Source organism: Drosophila innubila (genome assembly GCF_004354385.1).
Source record: "Drosophila innubila isolate TH190305 chromosome 3R unlocalized genomic scaffold, UK_Dinn_1.0 2_E_3R, whole genome shotgun sequence".
Taxonomy (NCBI): Eukaryota; Metazoa; Arthropoda; class Insecta; order Diptera; family Drosophilidae; genus Drosophila; species Drosophila innubila.
Window position 1 is genome coordinate 31,429,026 of NW_022995380.1, and position 25,211 is coordinate 31,454,236.

At 34.0% G+C, this 25,211-nt stretch overlaps 1 protein-coding gene across 1 annotated transcript; it reads right to left on the reverse strand.

Moving 5' to 3' along the window:
* Positions 1-24,915, reverse strand: LOC117792241 (diacylglycerol kinase theta). Its single transcript, XM_034632299.1, is given in 16 exon segments — positions 1-2,245; positions 5,210-5,317; positions 5,388-5,544; positions 5,782-6,067; positions 7,322-7,591; positions 7,648-8,101; positions 8,265-8,586; positions 8,648-9,074; positions 9,767-10,072; positions 12,211-13,442; positions 14,482-14,686; positions 14,928-15,012; positions 15,087-15,193; positions 16,016-16,118; positions 16,289-16,368; positions 24,667-24,915. Coding segments are annotated over 16 exon segments (4,428 nt in total). The 5' UTR covers positions 24,779-24,915; the 3' UTR covers positions 1-2,071.
* Between the last annotated feature and the right edge of the window lie 296 nt (positions 24,916-25,211).

The window sequence follows — 25,211 nt, forward strand, 5'->3', positions numbered from 1 at the left end:
TTTTGGTAGTCACTGTTATGCGATTTCCGTGTTTACATAACAGTTATGCGAATTGGAATTGGTATAAAAACGGTCTGTCTGTGTGTGTGTGTTTATTGGTCGAAGCATTTGCAATTGTTCTGCGTTCCAATTCCATATGTTCCAATGGAACCGAATATTCGCAATCACAAACGCTTCCACGCTGTGTAGTGTACCAGGGATGGAACGCTTGGGCATGCGAATATCCGTATTTGCAGACCATGCCCATTCGTCCCATCCCCGCATAAATATTGGAAACCTAACCAGTTTCTTTCTGTGTATTCTTTTCTTTCTTTTGTGTGTTTGTCTTGTGTCTAACAAAAGACATAATGTAAAATTAGTTATAAAATTTTCAAAAATTGTTTTCTTTATAAGCGTTTTGAAGTTGAAATTGTAGTTTTTCTTTCGGGTTCTTTTTTTTATTCTTTTCTTGTTTGTAATTTGTATATTTGTTTTCTTTTTCATTTCTTTATTATTATTTTTTTTTTAAGCGGATTCAAGCCCCAAAAATATGTTCTTTAAGACAAATGCACATGAAATACTTACACGCCCAAAACTGACTGACCGACTGACTGATTGACTGACTGACTGACAGACAGTACCAGTCAGTATCAGTGTGTTTAGGCACATTGTTTTCTTTCGTTTTTTTTAGAAATGCATTCGTTTACATTTTTTTTTTATAATTTCTGCACAAGAGCGGGGAAAATTTATACCAATTGCACCATCCAAATTAAATAAATCTCATTCTTAATCTCATGTTCTCATGCAATTCTCAACTTTTGTTTTGTTTTAATCATACGTTAAACGTACTGCTCTCAAATTTTAGTGCCAATATCAATTGTTTGTTTATGAATTTAGTCAAGTTTTTTTTTTTTCATATTTTTCGAGTACGAATTGTTGCGTCCCAATTAGTTTAGTTATTTTTTTTAACAATCTATGCAATTTGCAGCAATTTTTGTTTAAGAATGCTTCGTACAAATTTTCTCGCATCTGCTGTACTTTTGATGTTTCAGTTAAGTTTCTTTTACATTTTCTTCATATTTTGTTTTGTTACTTATCAGTGTATTTGGTTTGAGTCTTGCTGCTACCAAGAACCACTTGTAGGGTGAGTATTATGGTAAGGTTATTACAAGCTGGCGCATTCACTCACCACGAGGTGAAATCAATAAGTCACCTTGTTTACGGAATACCAAGCTGCAGCAGTTGTCAAATTTTGTATTTCCTTTTTTTTTTGCTTAATTTTGTCGCGTTTGGTATTTGTTTAAACAATTATTAACAATTCAATTTTGTACTATTTTTTATGTTGTTTTTTTTTTGCTGTTGCTTTATAACTCTCTTTGTAACGGTATCACTAAGCTGTTTCTGTTTCGGTTTTTTTCTGTTTCTCTTCTCTGTTTTTTACATACATATACATAGGAACAAAATGATAAGGAACATAATTGAACTTGAATTTTTTCTGTTACAACATTTGCCAGACTATTGTAGAGTGTGGAAGAAAACTGTTGGATATCGATATCACTACCGATATAATACTTGTTTATACGTTGCGCACAGCTGCATTAATAGTAGTATGTAGTAATAATAGTAGTAGTTGTTGTAGTAGTTGTTGTTCTTGTTGTCAGAGTAAGACTTAGAGATTCGAGCGGTTTGAATTTAACGTACTTATTTCAGACATGACATGATAATGACATATGGACACCATCTTTATATATACACATACATACGAATATTTGTTAAATACATGTTAGTATACATTAGTATATGAATAAAAAGAGTTAATTGATCTTTTTTTTTGATTCAAGCATTTTGATTTTGGAGTTCAATTTTGGCTATGAAATGATGGTGAAATTTTTAGCAAGGTGAAATAGGTCACCACAATTAGAGAAATAGTTCTGTGGTGAATATGTCAGCTTGTTTATAATTTCACCATGAGCATGACTATGATTGGTAGCTGAATTTTTTGTTATTTTAATTTTATTATTATTGTTGCTGTAGTTGTTGTTGTGATTACGCTGTAATTAGCACGTTAAATCAAACGCTCGCTATACCATATTCAGAAATCCGTATTATTCGGTCCGGCATCCGCCGCCTCGGCGGCATCACCCACCTCCCCCACACTAGGTGGCAACGCCAGGGAGAGCTGCGGCGTTGCCGTACCAGCGACGATCATAGTCGGTTCCGTGTTGCGGCGTTTCATTTTGAGTTTGTTCTTTTTTAACATGGTGGCCTGGGGTAATTAATTAATTAATTTTTAAATAATATATGCAATCAAGTTAATCAATCAATTATTTTAGTTAAATTGTTATAAAATATTAAGCGTCCGTGTTTATGTAGTTGTAATTGTTTTAGTTATATAATAGAAAAATAGTTATACATGTTATGTAAAATATAGAGAAATAGAGATAGAGAGAGAAAAAAGAGAAAGAGAGTTAAAATAAATGAAAATAGGTTTTTACACTTTTTCTTGGATTAGCATTTAATTATATATATTTATTGGGCAATAAATTCAATTTTGTAAATCAAGCAAAATGCAAAGAATTGGAATCAACTAAATTACAGCATTTATAATTAATTAATAATTGCATAATACAAAATATATGTGATGAGTTGAAAATTAATGCTGCACACTCTAAGCGCATTCAAAATGGCCGAAAGCAAGAAAAATAATATAAAAAAATATTCATAGACAACTTTAAGGGGCACTGTGGTGTACTGTGATGGTGTGGTGAATTATGAAGTGGTGTAATAAGGTGTAATGGTAAGTTCAAGTATTACAGCTAAAGTTTCAACAAGCGGTGGTCACTGTTCATCAGTTTGTTCATTTTTTTCAGTTAATTTTTATTTTCTCTTTCTTTGTTGTTGCGTTTCTTGTGCAGTGCGTGGGAAGGCTAAAGAGTTTTAAAAGAACGTTGGTAAGTAGTATGTATATGCTATAAAAAGTTTAGCAGTTGGCAAATAATATTTGACTAATTTTGCACCAGTTTTTTCACAATTTTCAAGTTATCGTTCAGTTTTTTTTTGCTTTTTTTTGTAGTATATTTGGATTATAGTTAAGTTTATGTATTTATAAATGTTTGATACTTAATTTCAATTGCAATTTTCCTATGATTTTTGTGCTTATTTCATTTTTGAGACAACTGACACAGTTTTGCCACAGCATTAAAATTTAGGGCATTCCTAAATGCACTAAAATACAAGACAGCTTCGTTTAGTAAATACAATTTTTTTTTAGAAAACTCAATATTTGCAACTCAATTTGCTATTTACCGATATATCGACCACACGATCCTTTTTTGTCGATCTTTTGGATTCAAAGTTTGAATTAACATCACTTGTTAAAACTTTTAGTGCTGCAATATTTTGTAGCCAAAATCAAAATCTTAGCTGAAGCTGCTTCAGGAATACCCCAACTATTTCTATTTATTTAGTTAAATTGATAGTTTGTTTTGCGGCCTATGGAAAGAAACAGGAGAACCAATATCGCAGACCGGACGCAAGTGAGGAGGCCAAACTCTATGTGCTGCCAAAGTGCAGCGAGGGCGGCACTGAAGGTTCCTTGTCGCCATTTTCAGCAGATGTCAGCTGTTGTTGTTGTAGCTGCTGCTGCTGTTGTTGTAGTTGTTGTTGTAGCTGCTGTTGTTGTTGCTGCTGCAGCTGCGATTGTTGTGCTGGTTGTGGTGAATTTTGCAGCGAGGTACTCAACACAGCTGGGCAGATATGCGGTTCCGTTAGACGTCGCTTACTCTTCGTTTTCTTCAGCATGGTGGCCTATGGTGAATGTAGCATAAAAACACACACATTGTCAAAGGCGGCGACTCAACGACAAACTCACCACACACACACACACATACACACCCATTAGCAAATGCACAAACCATTATCCCCACATTCAGTTATCAGTGTTGCCAACTTGTTTAGTAAAATTTATTTTCGGTTTTCCGAATGATTATCAATAAAATATTAAATAAAACCAATTCCCTTTGCTTATATTAACAAATATATTAACAATTAAGTAATTAACTTAAGCAGACGGACATTTCTATAGATTTTTGTAAATGCATAAACTATTTTAGATTTAAGTTTAATTTGATGCTTTACAACAATTTGAATACACAAATAAACCAAAAACAATCACTGCAAACTCGTGTTATATTTATTATTGATTTATGTACATGGTTTCAGGTGTTTTTCAGGATATTTTCCTACTGTAGGTGCTCTATTAAATATGTAATAAATAGCCAAACATACACAATTTTCATTTGTTTGCTTTAGTTTTCTGTTTTTGCTATCAAACATTACAATAAACAAATGACACAAAACACACATTTAGCACAAATATTTATTCAGTTAGTCTTTAACATTTTTGGGCTTTTTTTGGGGGCGTGGCAGTTGGTTTGGCATGCACAGTTTATACAAAAAAAAAAACAAAAATCATAATAAGATCGAACTACGTTTACAATTGATCTAATCAACAAGTTTTTAATCTTATTATTAAGAACTCCAGCATCCACACTTCTGACTAATCGATAGAAAACTAGCTAACAAAATATTTGTATTTAATGTTATATATTCGAAACGGTTATCAATTCGATTATTTTACCAATAAAGTCTATTTTCAGGAACGTTAAAATAAAAAAGGGAACAATTTTAAGTCCCACCAAACATAAGATTATAGGTCTCTCATTTTTTTTTTTTTTTAGATTATTGACGAGATAAGTAAGATTATAATCCTAATTCTTTTTTTAGTCTTCTTGCGAAGACATTGCGTTGTAAAAATACTTAAAATAATATTGCTGTTTTTTTTTATTTTTGTAATTGGGTTAATATTATACTTTTACATTATTTGTTAAAACATTTGTCTTGTATGATTTTGGGGTTTCTGAATTTTGTTTTGAGGGTGTGCAATTAGAAAATAACGCATAAATAGACAATATGCAGAAATTGTTGAGGAAATCATAATGATATCAAAAAGCGCATAAAAAGAAAGACTTATTTGCTTGGTGCTCATGTTTATCATTGATCATGATCAGTCCCATTTGAACTTATATTTTTATAAATAAAAAAAAAATAAAATACGAAAAACGTTTATTTAAATATATTAAAAAGCAGACATGCTTTAACAACTGAGCGGCTTTAACATGCATGTCTTACTTAAGTAAGAGAATAGAAAAGAAATAATGAATAAACTTACCTTTAGCGCTGACTTGAGGACTACAACATCGCCAGGACTTTGGATCCATGGCTCGCCGTCCACCTGTACGGGCATATCGGTGTTCAAGTGGATTTTAATGTGACCACCCTGTAAACCGAAAGATAAAGAGAAACACAATTTACTAAGTTGACCGATGTGGTGCATGATTAATATTTACCTGTGCAATTCGCATTGCCGTCCGAATGCCTGACTGTATTTGACCCAAATGAACAACACCTGTTACGCCCACAACCTCCAACATGCCATCGTAATGATTTGGCGTACTGAATTGATCGTCCTTATCAGGACCCCAGGGATTAGCACCGCTTCCCCAGCTGAAAGTGAAAAAAGTTTAATTTAATTTTAATTTTTAATTGATATGTCATTATTTATTTTTGGGAAAACCCCAGTAAAATCCAATTAAAACTGATTTGTGCATCATTAAGTTAAAATGTATCTGAGCATTGTACAGGTCAAACCGCTTGAGGTACAAGTTTGAAATTTGGACACACTATACCTAAGATAATATATTGTATACTCTCATAAAAAAGCAGTTTAAAATTCGTAGTTACCTCAATATATTCAATATAATGATGCCATCGACTGGTGGTAAATCGACCACTTTGCCATCGACTTCCAGTTTCAGCTCCTTTTGCAAATCCTTGACCGTTTTGCGTCCCACAATCTTGCGTAATCCCATCTTCACATAGTATCCCTTATTGCGGAGACGGGAATTGAATTGATTGGGATTCTCCTCGCGTGCATTGTGAAAGTCCAGACAGAGATCGGCATCAATGCCAATGCCAAAATAGTTGTTCATCACAAATATCTGTGAGTTGTCCTCATTTTGGGCGCCACCTAAATTCACAAATCGAAGAGCAATTAATTGAGTCTTTTGTCGGGATTCTGGATGAATTCATTGAGAAACACACAGATACAGACACACACATCAACACATCAAAAACACATGACATCGACACATTGAATTTACAAAATGTACAACGAGAAGACGAGAGTTTTTACCGGCTTAAATCTTCCCCAGGACTTCAACTTGACTCGATAAATACATTACCTGATCTCCCTGATCTTTTGCTTGATAATATATAATTTGACAATAAACAACTAGGAAGCGATGCATGCAGTTGTTATCCGTGTACAAATACATCGTATACACTTCCAAAACTAACAGCATTTATCATCAGCTACCAAACTTTGGGTTAGGGTATCGGGAAATACTAGGGATTTAATCATATTTAGGTTAGATTTTTAAAATTATTGGTCAAGTTGTCAACTTTGGGTTGGGAAATTGGGAGCTACTCGGGTTATAGTTATATTGAGGTTATGATTTCAAAATATGAGCTTAAGCCTTTATATTTTCAGGTTTGGTTGTCATTTATCATCGGGAAAATACTTGGGTTTTAATCATATTGAGGTATGGCTTATCATAAGTTATCGTAGTTTAAGGTCAGTTGGCAAACTTTGTGTTGAAAGAGTGGGAACTACCCGGGTTTTCAGCCTATTAAGATTAAGTTTTTGAAAATTGAGGTTAAGGCATCATTAAGGTGAAGTTTTTAAAATCAGCTACCAAACTAATGGTTGGGAAAGTGGTAATTACTCGAGGTCATAATGAGGGTAGGTTTTCAAAATTGTAGGTTAAGTCTTAAAATTTTGAAATTAGATAACTCCTTTTTTAACTATGGGATATGTATATAGTTTTGCTATAGTATAAAATTTTAATTTTTAATTTTAAGCAAACGACTCAATATATACACAAATGATATTAAAGCAACTGATTCAAGGCGAATATGACTCTTCTTTAGCAGAAGAATCATCAGAAGAATCTGTTGCAGATATACTTTTGATGTTAAACAAAGTTATCATTAAAAATCATAAGCTTGTTGAATAATATTACAGCAATAGCTAAGAGTTTTAAAACAAATTACGACAATTGGAATTGGAGAATGCTCTCGCTCTCTTGGTTTACAGGGTAGTTTTTTTTTAAACTTGGGGGATTAATACTTTTATGTGGGTTAGGTTAGAATTAGACAATGAAACGTTTAAACGTAGTATAATAGTAGAAAGAATAAATTAAATTTGGAAACATCAAATGACCTGATATATCACTCGATGTCAGAGCCGGTAATTGATGATGCTGATTTGTTTGTTGCGATAGATGTGCTTGGTGAGCCTTCTTCTTCTTACCGGTTGTTTGTGAGGGCGCCTTCATCGCTGGCTCTTCGGGCTTATCTTCCGGATGGAAGACAACCGTCCAACGATCCAAACGTATCTCCTCGGCCTCAATAACATCACGCAGCATATTTAGGGGATCCTCGCCACCGGTGTAACCGGAGCCCCAACATAAAACGCGTGCCAGATCATTGCCTGCTCAAGAATGGTCAAAGATCATTGAATAGGGTGGGTACTAAGACGGTACTAACCTGTTCCTAACGGCACAATGGCGCACGGTGGGCTAGAACATTCCGAATCCTGACCAACATTATCCAGGCATTGTAGCACCCAGCCTATGGTGCCATCTCCTCCGCACACTAAGATCTTATAGTTGGTGATTTGACGGAATACATACAGTCTAAAAAGTGGCAAACAGAACAATTATCATTTTAAAGAAAGAAAGTTTAGATATTATTTTCAGATTTCGATTTACCCTGGCAACGGTCCGCCATTGTCCAAGTCAAAGACCTGGTATGGATTAAGTAGTTTCCTAAAGCTCGATATTAATTCCAAGCCCTGACAACCGCCAGACTTGACATTCACAAAGACAAGCAGTGGCCTCACATCCGAGGGAACCATGCTGGGTTCAATATTTGGCAACAACAGCACCAACAGCTTCTTGTCCTCAATTATCGTTTCGCGTAGATTGTAGAAAGCGCGAACCTGAAACGGTTGATATTAAATTAGGTTTATTGCAGCATAATCAAGTCAGGACAAAGAGTTTTATCTAACTTTAAGCTGTCAAACTTTGTCAATTCTTTACTGAATTCAATGAGTAAAGTATTTTTAATCATTGTTTGCCAATGGCATCTATAAGAACACCTACCGCCTTTTGAGCATCCTCGAAGGTCAGCACCACTGAGCCATATTCATAATAGATGGGTCCAATGCTGATGAATTTATTCTCATCGGTCACATATTTGTTGAGGATCTGCTCGTAGTTGCGTTGCGAGAGTCCAGTGGGTAGATTGCCCACAAAGAGAGCAATGTTTGGTCCATGGGGATCCTGTTTGTGCTGCATGTAGAAGCGCATTAATTCCATTTGACGTATGGAGTCTTTGCCCAATTGCTTCATAATATCCCAAGGCCTTTCGTTCCATGAAAGAATGCGTTCGGTAACGCCGCGATCGAGCAGCACTTCCGAGCATCTGGGAAGGATCAAGAGACAATCTTAAATTGGGACGAGCAATTGCTTTTATTTAAAGTTACCTATAATCCTGTATCTGGTTATCTTGTAGACCAAACTTATCGAGTGCATCGCGTATCAAATCCTTGATCACTGTTGTATTATCGACTGGCACATTGACATACGGATCCTCCAGTGAGCATTGCAATTTGCCAGGATAGACACGAACATGTCCTCTGTCTCTGTCGTGAAACCTGAGATACATGGCCGGTCGCTTGCCCTCCAAATGTGTCAGATTCAGCACTGGCGTCGGATCCAGCAATGGTGCATCCTCCATTCCAGCAGCTGCATACAGATCCGTCAGATAAAACGCCTGCGGATCACGTGTGATGTGAAATGCCCGCAAGGCGGTGGTCAGTAATTGTTCCAGGGTATAGGTCCGTTGTACGATGATCGCACGGTACTGCTGCCGTCGGAATGAGTTGTTGCCGTCAAAGACCTTGATCATCTCTGCAATGGATCCGCAAATAACAACCATTAATCTCAAAAATCAATTTCACACCAAATTCTCTAGATACATAAGAAAATTCCATACATAACTTTTTAGTTTCAAAAAGAATAAATTTCTAATTTCTATTTTAAATTAAAATTTATTTTCTTGAAAATATTTAAGTAATTTCTTATCTAAATTGTGTTTTAAATTAAAAAAATATAAGCTGAATATTTCCGATACAACTGAATACTTTTATATAATATCGCTGGTTCTATTTTATTTCAATCAAGAGTAGGGATAATTAATAAATTTATTAAAAAATATAAATAGATTGGAAAATATTTCAGTAATTTTTTATTTAAATTGTATTTTAAATTAAAAAAATATTAGCCGGATATTTCCGATACAACTGAATGCTTTTATTTTATATCGTTGGTTCTATTTTATTTCAGTCAAGGAAAAATAGGAATAATTAATAAATTTATTATAAATTAATATTTTCTATTTTAAATTTAAGTTTTTTTTCTTGAAAATATTTCAGTAATTTTTTTTATCTAAATTGTATTTTAAATTAAAGAAATATAAGCCGGATATTTCCGATTCAACTGAATGCTTTTATATTATATCGTTGGTTCTATTTTATTTCAATCAAGAGTAGGAATAATTAATATATTTATTAAGAAATATAAATAGATTGAAAAAATCTTACCTATGTCCTTCTCTTCACGTTCCTTTTCCTTCTTCTCTCTATCCTTCTCTTCTCGTTTGTCCGATTTGTGGCTAGACGATTCGGGGCGATAGTGTGCCGAGGTGGAAGAACCACCGCCACCGCTGCCAGCACCACTAGCTGCGCCTCCTCCTCCTCCTCCGCCACCAGCTCCGCCGCCTCCACTGCTACCAGCGGCGCCTCCGGCAGCGGCGCTCATGCCATGAGAGGATTCGGCCTTGCCAAGCGACTCCTCATCCTTGAAGCGAGGCGCATCTCCGCTGCTAAATTCCTCCGATATACTGCGTGCTAAACGTGCACAGAGCATACATAACGGTTACTAGCTATAACTTCTAGGCAGGATCGGGCATTGTGTTAGCGTTAGATGAACATGCAGATGAATTTATTTATGAATACATTTCTGTTTTTGCTGCTTTTAACTCCTCTCACAAGATAACAAACTGAAGTCCCTTAAAAATTTTAATTTTAAGTTCGAATTAACTTGAATTTTCAAGTATCAAGTTTAAATTGTAGTTTTTATTTTGATATTTGATATAAGATCCCTAACTTGAAATAAGTTCAAAATACTCGATTTAGTAAGATCAATCTTAATAAGAAAGAAGCTTGAAATGTAGTGTTTTAAGTACGAAATACTTGATTTTTTCACTCTGTGTAACAGTTAAAGTCTCTTAAATTGTTGTACTTCTGGCTAAACATTGCCTAATATCATTAACCGTTATTCCACCATAAACATAACGGTATCTAAGACTGTTTTCAGTTGTGCACAACAATAAGAGCGCCCAAATGTATGCAACAGTTTTCAAAAATAGTGTTTTTCTTTTTCCACAAACTAATAAATTTGAATTGGGGCTTACTTACTTCTGTATATGAAGTATTTAAGTACCATATTAATTAATTATAAAACAAGAAGTATATGATTTCTTGTCGATCTTGTGAGAGCAGTCTATGGGTGTAAATTGGTGTGTTAGTGATTGTGATTTGGCTGGTGATTTGTTGACTGACTTGTCGATATGATGCGATGCAAAATGGGTGCATTAGTTTGGCGTGGGTTAGTAGAGTTTTAGTATTCGGTTAAACAAATAAGAAATTAACTAAAGCGAAACATGTTAGCTCAAAAACTAGAACATAACCAGAAAGGTCCAAAATAAATAATCAAACAAAACGTAACGAAAAACACAAATTTTTGTTTGCCAATCGAGCGCACTGAGTACTGAGAGAGTATACGGCAGTCGGTGTGGCAGAGTTGCTGTTAGCTTTAAGGAGAATTCAAAGAGTAGCTTACAACAGAGCTGGGAATAATAATTAAAATCTGTTTTGATATAATTATTTCACATCTTCCAATTAATATTTAATTTTTTGATTAAGTTATTTCAGTAATTCAGTAAAACTTTATTGCCAAGGAAAATACTAAAAAAAAATTTGTACTGACAGGGATACGAAAAGATTCGAAGTCAGACAATCTTCAAACTGCCATAACTTGAACAAAACTGAACAGATATTTGAACGGAATGTCATTTTGATCATAATTTGCCCTCTAAATTGTTTTTGCAGTCAAACTTTATTAATATATATTATATATACTTATTTTTGGCGATTTTCTATTTCGATATAAAACTCGATCTAAAATTTAGAATAACACCACACCTTTCATTTTCCTGTAAAAAATAATGTGAAATTCTAAAAATATTTTGACTTGTAAAGTTGCTAGATCCTAAGACTGACCAACTTCAAACAGTCATAACTTTGTCAAAACTATACCGATTTTCATCCGGAATGTCATTTTGTTCATGATTTGGCCTCTTTATTGATTGTGCATTCAAACTTTATTAAGTTCGTTAAAAAAAATATTTTGCTCTTAATTTCGATTTCAATGCTAAGGGTCCCCCCTTTGAAATTTTGAAAATTCAAAATTTTAAATCTCAAGTTTTGACTTTTAATCAACTCCTTATATCGTAATTAGTATAAAACAACACTCTAAATTCGATTTTGAGACCTTTCATTTTTTTGTAAAAAATCATGTCAAATTGATCAAAATTTTTGACTTATAAAGTTGCTAGATCCGAGACTTAAGCAACTTTGAACTGTCATAACTTTGGCAAAACTAAACCGATTTTCAAGCGGAATGCCGTTTTCAACATGGTTTGGCTTCTATATTCATTCTGCATTTAAATCTATAATTCATCTGAATTTAATTTTTTTGATCATCATACCTAAGCCCGACCTAAGATCATTTACCATAGTTGTCGAAACCGAAACGGATATGGTGTCTGAAATATTGAACTAACTTTATCAAAAAACTATTTTTGGCTGAAAAAAGTCGAACATAAAGAATGAAATGTATTTTTTAGTTAAGAGGTGGTGATTTAAAGAGTATTCCCAGCTCTGGTTTACAAATGGAGCTTGTTGTAGCTGTTGTAGTTAATCACCTCGGCGTTTTTGATAACGAGGCTTACGCCAGCCGGCAGAGAGTCCTAGTCCGCGTACACGACGCAACAATCGACCGAAGACATGACCTTGTCCAGGTGCCTGACTATCGGTGATATCACTGCTGGCTGGGGAACGACTGCCTTCACTAATATCGCCAGCAATGTCATCGCCACTGAGTCCAAGTCCGAGTCCATGATGCTGATGAGGTCGATCATCCAAATACAAATCCTCATACTCCACATCATCGTAGGCATCGAGAGGAACTGATGCAGTCAGCATATGATAATTATCATCATAGGGCTGATAATTGCCATCCTCATCCTGTATGGTTATCTCAATATTCTGCGATAATCTGTCCAGGCTGTAGTTGCTTTTGGGAGAACGCTTCGAGCGTCTTCGCTGGAACAAACCACGTCCGTATTTCTTGTAACGTGAGATGCCCGGCTCCTGGAACGATTTACTCCGTCCGACCGCCGCCGTGGAGCAATCACTGGAATTGGGTGAGCTCAGGGAGCCACCTTTGGGTGCACTGAGTATGCTCTTTGGCTTGGACAATGGCTTCGATTTGACCTGAAGAGCGCTGGCAGTCTTTGGATGTGATTTTAAGGCTGATGTTGGCACAGCTTTGGCAGTTATGGATTTATGCTGATTGGATGTATTTGAGGTGTTACTATTACTACTATTATAGCTAAGATTGCTAATCAGATTCATGCTCGAATCGAGCTCATCCGTATTCGTTAGTTCACCGCCCGTATCGGATGTCTCGTAGCAGCTCTCTCGGGCCTTCTCCCCCGTCTCCAGCTCCACATCGCCGTGATAATCAGTTTCGCTGACATCTCGGGCGGATCGACGACTTGAGCGTTTTCTTAAGCTGACATCGCAGTGATCGTAGTCATCGCTTAAATCACCGCCACTTATATCACAGACACCATCGTCATCATTATCATGATCATGATCATGATGATGATCATTATCATCATAGTCATCGTCATCGGAGTTTATTCTACGCCTCGGAACACGACGACCGGGTTTGACGGCCAATTTACGGCAGAGATTCGTGTAGAGCAGATGCAATGAGGAATTGGTGGAGGGTGATTTTTGTATGGATGGATTTTGAATAGGTGCATTGCTCGAGGTTGTAGTCAATTGTAGAGCGCTATCCTGCTCCGTTACTCCGCCATCCTCCTCCTGATCCTCCTGCTCCTGTTCCTGTTCCTGCTGACTTGTCTCTCTGTCCACTGTCAAAGATGGCGTCGGGGACACACACAATGAGATGGAGCCACAGGATGTGGGCGTTGGCGGTGTTGAAAGTAAAAAATGTTGTTTCGATTGCTCAAGTCGCTGCCTATGAAGTTCCAGCAGCTCCCTGAGACCAATCACAGAATTCACTGCACCAATTTCAGCAGCAATTTCACCAGCCGCGGCCTCGTCTGCATCGAGCTCCGGGCTGGCTAACGTAACCAAAAAAGAAACGTTCAAAGAATAAAAAAAAAAAACCAAAAAAAAATTGATCAACTTAATAAATAAATCTAAATTAAAATCAAATCAACCAAAAAGCAGCTGAGGAAAAACGAATTTTACACTTGAAAAAAACGCAACAAGTTAAGAGAAGTGTTTTTTTTTTTCGAGAATGATCCTATCGAGCTGGAGATGATAATGTTCAATTAAATGGTTCTGAGAGGATGTGAGGATATACAACATGTGTGTGCACAACATCGATAGCTGATGTAGCTGATATTTATTGATTTTTATTTAGGTATATATAATTTTTTTTTTTTGTTGCTTGTGATTATTGTTTGTTGGGTGAGTGAGGCGAAGAATAATTGGTCGTTGAATTTAAAAATGGGCGATTTTAAGATTAGGAATGGGTATCGATATGCTGTTATTGATATTTTATCGACACAGGGAAACGATATGTTTTCGAAATGTATTTTCTTATGATGCACAATATTTTTGAATAAAATATATCGGAAAATGTTCTCATATTTATTTTGTTGAAGAATATTTATTATTTTAGCTATTTATTTTTATTTTAGTTTTATTTAATTTAATTGACCAATACCAGTTGAATTCGAAAATAAAACTTTAATTCTTTTTGATAAAATGTTGTCATAATTTTTATAGTCTACTAGCAACCGAGCTATAAATTAGCTAAATTAGCAACGCTGATTCGATGAGATATTTTCTTCTATATGAATATATTTATCGATATTATTTTGGCGATACCCATCCCTAGTATTTGATTTGTGGGATGAACACCCGATTGGTACTTACGACACGAATAATCGCGCACTAGCGACGTCTTGGATTTGACTTGGACGCCAATAATCGCCTCGATTGGCACCTCAGTACGTGGTATCGAAACTGAATGCGGAGGTAAGTAGATAGGTTGTAGTATACCAAAATTACATTCGGTTGGCAGGTACATGCGACATCCAGCGTGTGTGGTCATGCCACACCACTCGCAGCGATAGCCTGAAAAAAAAGAGTATTGCAGCCAAATTAATTATAAAAAATATATCAAGTATACGCATAGTACAAACCAGGGAACTTTTTTTTTTATGTTTTATTATAAAAATTACATCGTAATGATTATTTAATAATTTTTAAAAATGATATTGATTGTTTTTGATTTCACTCGATACACGCAAATGATTTAAAAAGATACTTGAACTTTCTATAATAAATACCAAGTATACGCATGGTAAACACTCACCTGTGAGACATTCCGAAGACCAACAGGTTTTCTTGCAGTAAGCGCATTTGGACGTTGATGGAAGATTACCCTCTCGCCAATGATGCTACAAAGAATTTAGTCAAACATTATAATCGAATCAATATTGATACTAATCGATGAATCAATGTGGTCACTCACTTGATGCTTCACATTAAGCAACTCCTTGCCGGGCACATAAGTAGCATTTTCTGTGCAATCGGGCACTGCAAAATCTTGGCACTCAATATGCGCGAAATATTCGCAAACTGTCAAATACGAACAAAAAAAAGGGTATTAACGGTCGGCTTTAAAAAATATCGAAAATTATGAGAGCTATACAATTTATGACTGAATAAGGCAAAATTTGTGATAATGTAGCTGCCATAAAACTATTAAGCAATTAGAAATACGATGCCCAATATGAATGTCGAATAATATTGCTCAGAATATGAAAATTTGTATATAAAAATTGAGAAAACAAAGTTAGCAACAATTTAACTTGGAAAAAAAATTTTAAAACTAAAATTATGAATTCTGTTATTTAGAAATAAAAATTTAAAAAAAAATACTGGGAAGATAAAAATTAGAAAATTCCAAAATTTGGAAATATTCAATATTTTTCAATGTATGGTTTGATTGGCAATATAATAAATAAATAAAAAAATCTCTTGGGGTACTTTTTCATATTATATAAGTAACCGTTTTCTTGTTACTGAACTGCTCTAAAAACTATGCTTTGAAAATTCCTATAGAATTCAATGTTAACTGCTATTCAACAAAAATAAATAAAGTAAATCAATAAATAAAATAAAATATTTCTAAACTGTATAAGATTGACAGCTTTAAAACTCTGTTCTAAATTGCAAATAAATTATATTAAAAATGTGATATAGTTTGGAGAGAACAATGATATGTGCAAAAGTGAATGTGAACAATAAACTGATGTGACAGTTGACAGCAATTGTGAATTGAAATGCATATAAAAATAAACTGACTGCTATGAAACTGTGAGAGAACTTGTAGGTAAAGGAAGAGAGATAGAGTGAGTGAGTGATAGAGAGAGATAGATGATAAGGTGGGAAGCTTACCTAAACAATGCACCGCTGGCGTTTCATCCAATCGCTTACGGCAAACAGTGCAAAATTTTCTCTTGTGATGCGTCGGCTCCGACCAACAATGGGCGACGGGATTCTGTCCAACGACAAATGACAACGACATGACATGTTTGCCAAGTTATTTTTAATTTTTAATTTTCAATTTTCAATTTCAATTGCAATGTGACGACAACGAATAGAGATGACTATATGTGTCTAAATGTGTATGTATATATGATATGTGTTTGCTGACAAAATTCTACGCACCTTTATAATGCAGGGCGCAATGCCGGAACAGGGCGTTACCACGCTAGTGACACATCGTTCGTGTATGATAAAGTTGCAAACTGCAAACAAAAAAAAAAACAATAGAGAGAATATAAATATATATGTCATATATAGTAAGTGTCATTCAATTGTCTCCCTCTTGCACACATAATGGTCTTTTGCTTATTATAATGTAACATACAATGATTTTACTTTAGGCAGGTACACACAGAAAAAAAAAAATACTACACTTAAGTTAATAAACTCGAATGACGAATGATGTAAAAATAATAGTCCCAATTTGATTGATTTTTCCGCAATCCTTGGTTAATTTAATCTTTTTTGAACACCATAGGCTTTTAAACTTTTCATATTTAGTTTATTTTTCATCTTTCAGTTTTAGTTTTAAATTAATTTATAGAATTACTGAAAATAGGCATAAAAATTCTTTAGTCAAGTAGTAACCATGCTGACAAGAAAAAATTTTAAATTAAGTAGAACTCTAAAATTACAAGAAATGGGTCGGTTTTTTACATGGAATACTCACAGATTAAGTTTGTAAAATTTTATATCAAAAATCTTTATTTCTTATATTGTAAGATATCGTATTGGAAATATATTCGAAGTACTTGATTTTTATTAGTATCTATTATACCCAGAAATTTGGAGTTTTAAATACGAATTTCTTGATTATTTCGCTCTGTGTATATATACATTTATATATACAATATGTATGTACGTGTGTCATTTTATGCCCTAGGGCTGAGGACAATCCCACGTCATCACTGTTTAGCCGCCATTCATGTTGGCTCTTGAGTTCATGGGCACACTTTTCATTGAAGTTTCACGCTCACACACACACACACACACACTCGCACATAGACAAAAGCATGCACATGCACACACACATACAGAGCTAAGTGGCTAACTGCAAGAGCGTAGAAAAAAGCTGCAGAGAGCCACACACAAAAGCGAAAACAAATGTTGAAATAATGCAGGGCAAACAAAGAACTTAGCCCTTTCTCACTCTCACACTCTCACACACACACGCTCTTTCTAGGCTTGTGTTAGTGTGTGAATGGCAGCAACAACAACAGCGCTCTTACTCCCTTTCACTACTGCTTGCTGCCCTAAAGCTCACGTACCCGAAAAAAAAGGTGAAGCATTGCATTTGCAGTTGTATATGTGCATACAGTGGCTCCCAGCTTATTTGACCCACTACTCTTACAAATGTATGACAAATTTTAAATGAATTTATATTTTAATGGCAAAAAGTTATAAATAAAATGGAAACGCAGATTTGTTCAATAAATTAAATGCTTGAGTGAAATATTTGCATTTCCCTTTTTTATATATTATGTTATATATGAATTGGGCAACAAAAAGATTAATATATATTACATTTTAATAGGAAGAAAGAAAAATAAATGACCTTAAATATTTTGTGCTTAATATAAGACCATTATAAAAAAAAAACCCTAATATTAAGAATATTTATCTAAAAAATCTCACTTCTTAATATAAGAATCCCACTCTTGCCAAGGAAGGAGGAACTAAGAGGAATATTTATAAAAAAAAAAAATACTAAGTGAGAAATAAAATTTTATGGGTATCAAAATAAAACAACAGTACAAATATATTGAAAATTAAAAAACTGGCATATTTTTTTTGTATTACTTCTTGAGTATTTAAGAACATTTATCTTAAAAAAATAAGAAGTTTTGATCATTTTAATAAGAACTTGATCTTATTTAAAATGTTCTTAGAACCAAGATAACTTTAAGAATTTTCTGTTGTCGACGCATATTTTAAAAATATATTTAAACGCCGATTTGGTAAATAGCTTTTAAGCTAAAATTAAATATTCTCATTAAATTTCATATTTATAACGTAGTGGGTCAAATAAGCTGTGAGCCACTGTATATGTGCTTAGTACTATATTAGAAATTCGATTATTATTTTTATTTTTAGCAATGCGTGAAAGTTGTACACACTATGCAAGCATATTTATGTGTACAATATACATACATATGTATGTATGCACTGCTTGCTCTTGTATATTTAGAAACAATCATAATGGTATAAATACATAAGTACTAGCTTGTAACGATATATATATGCATATGTATACACGTATCTATGTATATAGGCACCAAAAAACTAGGCCGCTGACCTGACGTTCTGACGCTGACGCTCTGACGTCATGAATGAACTCATGAATGTTTGTTGTTGCTCTTGTTATTCAGCTATATAAATAAACGAATGTTGTGAGTACCCGCGATTTGTTCTACGGCGCATGTTGCATCTTCCAAGTGGATCATCATCATTTTTGGCCAAAACGTGACGTTGGCACGAAACTAAATGCAGCTACTTACAATATATATACATACATATATTTATATATATATATAAATCTATTTGTGTGAAACATAATCTTATGTTTAGAAAAGTAGCAGGCATAAATAGTTGATCATTTACTTATACAGTATGTCAAAGAATTGTTTGGTAATACAACAAAAATTAAAATGAATGTCAACTGAAATAAAATAAAATTCGAAAATACTTATATAAATTAAAAATTAAATTTAAATTTATTAAAAAGTATTTGCTATTTTCTTTTATTAAATACAAAATGAAATTTTGAATCTAAAGGGGCTTATTATTCCTTATTAATCATATATATTTAAGATAGTTTAAGGCAAAAAAAGAGAAAGTCTTGCATTTTCATTGATATTATGTATACCAAAATACGCATGTACATATGTATATACATAAGTGTGTCTATATGTATATATGTTTGTGTATTTGTGTGTGTGTATATGTGTGTGTGTGTGTGATAAGAGCGACGCATGGGAAATTTTGAAATGTTTTCTCTGCTTCTTTGTTCGTTTTGCCGTCTGGTTGGGAAATTCACGAAACTCAACACACTTTTACTTTTACCATTGCAATTTTCTTGCTGGGTTTGTGTTCTGTGTGTGTGTGTGTGTGTGTGTTGCTTTTATAACAACAATAACAAAGGAAACATAAAGTCAAATTGCCTATAACAAAAGTATGCTAAAAGTTAAGGGCAAGAAATATGGCATAAGATGGCAAACATTTTTGTCAATTCATACACATTCATATACACACATACACACACACATGTACACGCACAATTTGACATGCGTAGTACACTAGCAACAATTAAAATTGATATTTGCATAGAAACTACACTACACTGCAGGCAATCAATTCAGAAGCAAAATCTACTGCACAATCCAATAAATAAATTCACTCAAAAGTAGATGAAGCCACAAGTAAATATAGAAATGACTGAATCAAAATAACGCATGATTAATATATATAAATATATTCGATAACACACACACACACATACACATATACGAGTAACTATATTCCTTTTACTTGAACTTGACCGCGGATAACATGACGTATGCGCAACATTAAGTCCAATTTTAAAATAAAATACGTATTTTCGAACGACCGGAATAAATGACCTAAACTTGAAGCCTTTCTAAAAGGTATTCGAATTAATTTTACTTAAATTCTTTAATTCAAATAAACCCAAAAGTTAGTCGCCAATTCCACTCTTTTATTTTCAATTTTAACATTTGGATTTTAAGCACGATTAATAGTTAGGATTTACATTACAACATTCAATTCAATTGTGTTAGGTTGAATTTAATTCAAAAACAACTAACAAAACTTGTTGGCCTGGTCCGTCACTTTGTCTCACACACACCCATACACACACACACACACACACTCACACACACACACAGAGCACTTGGAGCACGCTCGCAATGTACGTAAGCACACACAAGGCAACAGTCAAGGATATCGCGTGCGTCGTGACGCTCTGTTGTGAAAGACTGTCAAACTGCGCGACGTCGACGCTGACGCTGACGTCGACGTTGACGCTGACGTCGACATTGCCTTCAGCTGCGATAGTTGATAGAAAGATTCGATTTGCATACCCAGTAAACAATTTCTGTACTTTGGATTGCTTATGCTGTGAAGCACCCTTTTTGCTCCTTTCGTCACTAGCGCGGACTGCCGTCCGCAGTGATACTATAGCATATACCCATTCTAATACTCATTGATTTAATTCGATTTTTCCATGCAACGAATGTTGGATCATTTAATCATTTTTTGAATACTCGCAGTCTTTTACAATTTTAAATACTCGTATTTAATAGGTCTTTTTTTATCTTTTCAGTTTTAACTATAAATTTTTACACCAGTACAATATTTTACAGAAATAGCTACTTTGGGACATACCGGAATCGAAAACTGAACCGATATGTATTTCGGTGATGTCAAATATTTTATTTATAAAAAATGACAAGTTTTAAAGAAAAAAACGAAAATTAGTGCTCCTACAAGTAAGAGTTTTTCTCAATTAAAAAAAATCTTTCTTTCACATGTTTGAGAAATTTTGTTACAAGAGTTTTCGTTTCAAAATTAATAATTTTCAATACATATTAAAAAACTTGTAAGAAATTTCGACTGAAAATTAATAATTTTGAATACATTTATCAGAGCATTTAAGAATCTTCGTCTCAAAACTAATCATTTTTGTTGTTTTGTGGCAGTGTACTAAAAGATTTGATCACAATTTGACTGTGGCATACAACGTCAGCCATTTTGATAGCGATTTGAACCGCCAGCCAAACTGACGACCCTCTTAAAAAAAAAAAAATCAGTTTTCATTCGTTTTATTCGTTTGTTATGAATGAACAACATTTGGCTTTGACTATGGATGGAAGGTAATTAAACAGCAGCACAACCCCCAACCCCTTGTGACTCCCTCTACCCCTCCACCTCCCCCTACCCATCACCCTCCTTGTTGCCATCATTTGGGGCATATGGCAAGTCGGTTTTCGGTCGGTTCCGCCACATTCATGGCGGCCATTGATGACGCACTTTTAGCCCTTCGTTGCTATCGGCCAACAAGTGAGAGATTGGGGTGGGGAAGTGGTGGTTATGGGTAGTGTAGGTGTGCCAACATAAAGGCAGCCGGCTTGCAACATCCCACACACTCATACACACACACAAACACAAACACATATTTACAGTTAGTCAGAAAAATACTTTGACAAAGTACAAATTTACATACAAGCAACTAATATAAACATATTCTTTAAACAAAGTTTCTTGTGTAGAATAAAGGGAGTATACATTTTAAGTTAAATGATTTTTGTTATTTATAGATAAATAAGCAGTTTTTTTAATTATATAATAATTAATTACATAAATATATAATATAAATAATAATAATAATAGAGACTTTTAAAATCTGCTAATTTCAACAATCCTTTTGCTTATATATATATTAATTCACTATTACTATTATTACAATTCACTACTATTAATTAAGTCTTTTAAGAACGGCTTTCACTCGAAATTTCATCCATAAGCCGGTTAAAATCGGTTATAAAATGACCAACATAATGTTGAGTCATTACTCAAATTTTTTTTAAATCTATTTAATAGTTAAATACGATGAAAACTATCTCAAATTAAAATAACTAAAATAAGAATCCATAAAAATTATATACATTTGTCGCAAGAGAGATTGTGTAAATTTTTGACTTTGTCAAAACTCTTTCTTGACTCACTGTATGTATTTTCAATTCGTGTTTCTTGTGCTCACCTGCTGCATTCCACCCCCACCACTGTGTGTATGTGTGTGCGAGTGCATCTCGACCTACTTTTAAGAAAGAGAGAGAGAGTGAAAGAGCGAGAGCGAGCGAGCGAGAGAAGGAGAATTGTTGCTGCCTAGCAACTGTGTGGGTGAATCTGATTTCTCTCGCCTAATTCGCTCTCTCTTCCATCCGCTCTCTCTCTCTCTCTTTCTCTATGTGGCTTACGCCTCCGCTTGCATTTGAAACTTCATTTCATTTGCAATTGCCACAATTAAATGTGCAACTCAATTAGTGCAACACTGAGAGCCAGAAACATAGCTTTGCTATGTGAATTTCTATTGTAATTGAAATGCAAAAATGGTGTCTAAAACTCAACTGTTATATTCGGACGTATGACAAAACCAGCGACTGTAATCATTAAAAGTTTTAGTTTTAAATAATTTCATCATTTCAAAAAAAATTGAGTTTTGAGTTGCACTTGATAACTTGAACAATAATCATTATTATCGAGAAAAAAAAAATTCATGTTGTAATTACTTTTTTATGAGTTTTGTTTGTTTGGTCATAAATTTGAAAATCATGGTGAAATTTCATAGATTACACTTTAAGAAGATTATTGGTATATCTCACGCTCTTTTAAAGTTACCATAAGTGAATGATATTTTAACTTGTTGTGCTCTTAAAATAACCATTATTATTAATTGTGATTTTGTAAATATGTTTATTCTAAGTTGTTTCAGAATTGGTTTAGAAAAAGTTTTTACAATTTTTACATTAAAAATAATAATATGCAGCAATTTATATTATTAATGTATAAATATTTATGTTCTAGAGCTGTGTGTGTTTATTTTTAGCTGACACTGTCAAATTGCAATACTAAGTATAAGTATATACTATTTCGAAATTGAACGGATAAGCGTAACTGCAAGCGGGAAAAAAGGCACGAGTTTTCACTCGGGGAAATATGTGATCGACAAAACTTGAGGCAAGCGCGTGAGATTCTCGGTCATAAACATTTGCGTTGGCAAATTAAATTTTAAAACTAAACTAAAATTAAATGAAATGAAATAAAACGAGAATAAATATAATAAGAGCAAGAAAACTGTTCGAGTAAACAAATTAAAGCAAAGCACTTAACAAGCTTCCAATTGGGAGAGGACTGACCACCCTCCCTCTCTCCCCGTATTCTCTACCGACCTGGCCAAATGCGGTGTACAAAGAAATTATAGGAAGAGAGGGAAAGAGGCAAATTGGCCACACGATCATTTGTCTATGACGTCGGTAAAGTTCAAATGCGCCACAAATAGCAACAAAATAATAATGATCATCATGATCGTCATCATCACAATACATCATTATCGTAATGACGTAAAAATCCGAGAAATTACTTTTCCGCCCGTACTACAACTTTATGGTGATTTAAAAAGTATTTTCCGAAAACTAGACAAATGTATTTTTACATCTTTTGGATGCGGATTTTTGCGATCTTTCGGATCTTTGCGATCTATTCCCCGAGCGTTTATGCCTGCGTTGATGCCACAAGTGTTTGCCACAAACGAATCGACGTATATACGTGAATTTACGATCACATTTATGCGCGACCAGCGACACTTCACTGTACTTGACTTCCTCTGACAACATGATCAACAGACCTTAACTTAAAAAACACATGTAAGATCCATCAAAAGTTGTAGTTCTTAAAAATAAAACGACTTCTTAACAAGATTATTTTCGAATTTATACAATGTTTCTATCTTCATTAACTATCCAAGTATCCCTCTCTAAGCCTGATCAATTGATCTTAACCATGGAAATTTCATGTAAGATTATTGTTTTTTATTTTAATCTTTAATAAAAGTCTTTCGGAATTTAAAGATAAGGATTATATGAATTATAAAAATTAGTCATTAAGAATTCAAGAATATAGAATATCCATAATTAATTAACAGATAACAGATTCTTCCCGCAATAGATTTAATCTTGTTTATTGTCCCGAACAAGAAAGTATATAAAAATAGAATAATAAATCTATATATAAAGTTCAAAGTTATATGTAGCTTTAGATTTATCGTTTCTTTAATTAAGTATGCAGTATCTATTTCTAGAACTATAAGCTGAAGCAGTTGTGAGGTTTTAATAAAAGTGAAGAGTAAGGAAATAGAGCTTGAATATAAATATAAATGTATTTTTATACAGTTGTATGAAATTTTCAATATATCTGGAACGTGTCATATTTAATTAATTCTTAAAGTGGAAAATATACCAAATAATTCTGAAGAAAATATTATATTTTGATAGCCATAATCATTAAAATTAAAGTCAACACGGCTCAAACCGACTTTTTTATACATATGAGTCCCCAGATGACAGAAAATAACTTAATACCTTTTTCTGTGGTAGAGATTTTTTGTGTTTGGTCTTAAAATTTGTTTTTGTTTGTTTGATACTCTTTCCACTGACAATTAGAAGAAATTAAGACTTATTAGTTTTGAAAAAAGATCAATTTTCAAAAATGATTTTCACTCAATCCTCTCGGGTCGGAGTTTTATTTTGAAAACCAAGATACTATTTGAAGAAACTTGAATAGGTTAGCTGACTTTAGGTCTAGTAGGCATTGAGTAGGAATTTTCCGTGGGACACATAATCCCATAGAGTTTTTTTTTTTGTTGGTATGGGGTTTGATCCTAGTAGTCCCAACAGGGTTATAGTTTTGAATATAGATAGACTTACCTTCGCATATGTAGCCCTGTTGTATGAGGCCCCAGAGTAGATCCGAGCAGTGGTGACAGTAAGTTGGCTTATGAAATGTCTTCTTCACAAATGAATGCCCACCATCCGCCATTTTGTTTTTGATGCTACTGCCTGGGAGCTACAGTTTCCGGTTTTTTGGAAGGGCGGAAGCGGGAATGAGGACGTGCCTCAGTGCCGTTACTTTTTTTTTTTTTTTGTATAATTTTATTTCTTTGCTTTTCAAAAAATGCGTGAGGAGTTTGAAGTGTTATTGTGGTTATTGTGGTTGGCACAAGACTTTGTTGTGCAATTCTTTAATTTTTACTACTTGTTTGTTGCTGTTGTTTGTTGTGGTGGCCTACTAAATGTAGCGTTTTAAATCGCAGTTAGCTGAGGCAGTGGCAAAAATCTTGTGCTTCTTGTGCTTCTCAAACTGGGCGTACAACAAAAATGGGCGTGTCCTTGTCGCTCTGTCGTCAATATTCCTGTTGTTGTTGTTGTTTGGAGTTGTTGTTGTTTTTGGTGTTTTGGTTGCTGTTGAGGTT